The sequence below is a fragment of the Priapulus caudatus genome, unplaced genomic scaffold (assembly GCF_000485595.1).
Source record: "Priapulus caudatus unplaced genomic scaffold, Priapulus_caudatus-5.0.1 Scaffold38, whole genome shotgun sequence".
NCBI lineage: Eukaryota > Metazoa > Priapulida > Priapulimorpha > Priapulimorphida > Priapulidae > Priapulus > Priapulus caudatus.
In genome coordinates this window covers 47,878-51,852 of record NW_014577099.1, presented here as the reverse complement: position 1 = coordinate 51,852, position 3,975 = coordinate 47,878, and the positions used below count along the sequence as shown (strand labels likewise).

The window sequence follows — 3,975 nt, the reverse complement described above, 5'->3', positions numbered from 1 at the left end:
ATATAATATTCGCACTAATTGTTGGTTAATATTGTCACAAAACCTTTGATCAACATGGGCCCGAAAAGGCAAATAGTCCACATTTGCATCGTTTGTGCATAGCTTTATTCACACAGTCCAGACCAAAGCCTATTACGATATTAAAACTTATTAGTAACTTCTTTTTAGGATTTATATAGTTTCGTTTTTTGGGTTTCAGCATTATTCTCCTTATTTCGGCAGCTTGACCTTTCAAACACCCAACTTTTGCCTCAACAATATTTTCCAACACCTATTAACCTTTGAACCCTTTCACTCTGTTTTATGATTTCATTGTAGAATGTCTTAAATTCTGCTAATTGTCAATTTGCCATGAGAAAAACATTCAGCCTCTTTGTGAACACCAAGTTTTAAATGATTAGGACCACCAATCTGAAACAAAATCGTTGCTGCCAATCAATTGTTAGTGTGCCTATTTCCCTTTGATACAGATGCCGTTGCCCCATGATCATTTTTACTCTTCTAGGACACACTTTGCCTGTAATTCATGCACTCGCAATGACCAAATTGAAGAAATCATTAAGTAAAAAAAGTTTGCTTCACATTTCGAGCCCATCTGAAAGGGAGGACGGTCCCTACATGCGAGGGGGCACCATACTTGCGCGCCACCTCGCGTGTCATCTCTGCATGGACACGTAGCAGGTCTCACAGACGTCGCAGCGGAAGCCGTGTCTGTTGGAGGTCATGCGTGTAGGTTTGGCAAGCGTAGCCGCCGAGCTTGATTCACTATTACTTGGACTGATTGCTCGCCTTTGGCACGTGCCACTTCTCACATCCGTCTACAGGGCAGGAACCCACAAGTCATTCACCTATCCGGCCCGCTACAACCGTGCGCCGACCACCCACTCAGATCACTTGTTTGACGCGAATGTCGGATGCCAACTGCTTGGAGAGCTGTGTGTGAGTAATTGACGCGAAATACCGTCCCCGACTTGGGCGGGCAGTAGCCGCAACTCAGGTCATGCCGTGACGGGATGTTCGTAGAGACGAACTTGCTGAGAAATTCGAAGTTGTCGCCAAAGGGTTATCGTTGGTGGCATTTATCGCGCGAAAACCATAGGCGTAAAACTATACACACTGGGTGAGCCGACTGAGTTTAATGGATCTAGGCAACAATATCACAGGAGGGAGTGGTTACCTCACGCAAACGGAAAGGCCATAAAGACACACACGTCACGCGTGATGAACTCACGCTACGCTCACGCACATCACTGGTGATCAAGCAGAACCAATTGAGGAGTTGTAACATCAAAGTTAGCTGGCACGTGCTAAAAGATTTTTCAATTTGCAATTGGTTAAAACTTTTCAAAGCAGTAGAGAAAGAGACAGTAATTAAGGTCAATTTCATGAGAGAGGAGAGAGAGAGCGAGAGAGAGAGAGATGAGAGACCGCGAGAGAGAGAGCAGAGAGAGAGAGAGATAGACGAGGAGAGGAGAGAGGAGGGAGAGAGCAGAGAGAGAGAGAGAGAGGGGGGGGGAGAGGGAGAGGGAGGGAGAGAGAGGGCGAGGAAGAGGGAGAGGAAGAGGGAGAGAGAGAAAGAGGATTGGGGAGGAAAAGGAAATGAACAGGAGAAAGAGACAGAAAAAGAGAGAAAGACAACTTACGCAAGCAAGACGCCTAGTTCTTCATCGTGAACTTCCCTATAATGAAGCCACGATTTAAACTCCAGTCTCTGTGGATATTTTGCCTCCATTCTGAAATGCTGCTTGATGTCATCAGGATCACGAATCACCACCATGTCTAAATTCATTATCTTGATTTGGAATATTGGACCAAGGTCCTGATACCAATCCTCTGTCAATTTGTAAGTTTTCTTGGCATAAGCCAGTCCTAAAAAAATGTATCTAATCATAGATATAGAATAAAGATCTTTATTCTATATCTATTATCTAATGTAATTATAGGTAATGATGAAAGAATGATCATACCCCAACCCTCTATCTCAGCAGGGGACCAACATTTCAAGAAAGAAGGTCCTGCTATATCATAATTACTTCACCTTTCCTTACCATGCACTTCCTTTTCCCTTGAATTTCTGCCTGCTCTACTTAATCATGTCTGCACCAAAGTCTGTGTCATAATTGGGTGGATTTAACCATATAGATATAGAATGAAGATCTTTTTCATTCTATATCTATGATGTTAACCATATGATTTAACATATAAATTTTGTCGCTTTGTGAGCATTCACGTGCGTAGGCCTAATATGCCAGAGAGAAAATCCAATATATAACATAAAAGCTTTGAACATCTGATAGAGTTTGATAGAACGTGGAAAAACCTATAGCTATCATCTCGTCGATTTTTCCATAGAGTAAACCAAGCTTAACATGCGGAGAATGTGCAGCCGTGGATTGAGACCATGTACAGTCACTGTAACAGTGTATGACTGGGAATTCAACATAAACGAATTACGAAGTGGCTATATATGCCTGGCAGCCGGGTACGGTCTTCGATTTACTAAATGCCCGGCAGTTTTTAATTTTCGGTGATTTCTCAAGTAAACAGTGTACTACGTGATCCAAAGTATATATTCTACATTTGTTTAGAAATGTCAAGCGATTTTCGTTAGAGCTGTATATTCGAACTAGCCCAATTCTCCTAGCTTCGGATCACTGAGCGAACGAACTCGCAATCGACACTTAGAAAATATCCGACGGTTGTGCGCAAATGCAGACGTTATAACTCCGCTTTGCTAATCTGAGGGTGCGGGTTTAACCCCATTACTGGGGTCTGCGTCGCCTCAGACTAATCCGACGGCTGCCGGGAACGGTCTTCGATTTCCTAAATGCCCGGCAGTTTTTAATTTTCGGTGATTTCTCAAGTAAACAGGAGGGTTAGGGTTAGGGTTAGGGTTAGGGTTATACTCATGGTTATAGGGTTAGGGTTAGGAATAGCTCTAGTAGTAGTACTATAGCCCGCTTACATTAACTGCCGCTGGCAGCGGCGCTATAGTACTAGAGCTATGTTAGGAACTGCCAGGCATTTAGGAAATCGAAGACCGTGCCCGGCTGCCGGGCACATACTAGCCACAGCGAACATTTTTTTATTTGTTTACAATATAAATATTCGAAAATACATTTTATTAACTCTGTTCTGATTAAGTGCCTAGGAATCTACAAATTAGTCCGACTACGGCATAGGCCTACTCTTGATAGCAAAGACCCGTTACAAAAATTATATGCAATGTCTTGGATCTATACCGTGAAAAAAATGGCCTAAGTAAGGCAGTTTGGCCTTAGATGGGATACTTGAGTACGGCTTTGCGTCGACTTCAGGACAATTGTTTTCTTTGTTCTCTTTGTTTGCTACTGTCGTGCTTTTGTACCTCACCGGTGGACACAATGATTTCACGGCAGCGTTGTGAATATATTGCATTTTTAACCGCAACAGCGGCCGAAAATCCATCTTCGGAACCATGCTTACGTTTGTCTCGAGCAAGTTATGTTCCTCCATAGACTGGTACCTTTTCTCTACTCTGTTAATGTATCTATATTTAATATAATTATATATTTAGAGCAGAGACAGCGTACCAGTCTATATAACTAGACTTTTAGGCGGTGTAGCACGAAATTTCTGACTTGCGAAATATCTGAGATAGGATGCCTATGCGCATGCGTACGCGTATGCGCATGCGTACTTGGCATGCGTCCCGACCCCACTAATCACAGCCACTGATCTCTATAATATAATTATATAGATATATTAGATTATATTATAGAGATGATATCAGTGATCACAGCTCGTCTTTGTGTACGAAATTTCTGACCTGCGAAATATATGATATAGGATGCGTATGCGCATGCGCATGGCGATTTCCACTTCAGCTAAGACACCAGCTGTGGGAGAAGGAGGAGGGGAGAAGCTGGTGGAGAAGGAGGAAGGGGAGAAGGAGGAGGAGGAGAAACTGGTGGAGAATGAGGAAGGGGAGAAGGA

The 3,975-nt window shown here is 43.0% G+C and overlaps 1 protein-coding gene across 2 annotated transcripts in view; it reads right to left on the bottom strand.

Moving 5' to 3' along the window:
- LOC106819378 (cytochrome P450 27C1-like) overlaps positions 1–3,502 on the bottom strand; it is a gene marked incomplete at its 3' end in the record, with an annotated part of 17,207 nt that extends 13,705 nt beyond the window's left edge. Inside the window, 2 exon segments of one of the 2 annotated variants that reach the window (XM_014824030.1) lie at positions 1,644–1,869; positions 3,243–3,502. In XM_014824030.1, coding sequence (XP_014679516.1) covers positions 1,644–1,869; positions 3,243–3,495 — 479 coding nt within the window. 2 annotated transcript variants of the gene reach the window in all.
- Positions 3,503–3,975: the final 473 nt, after the last annotated feature.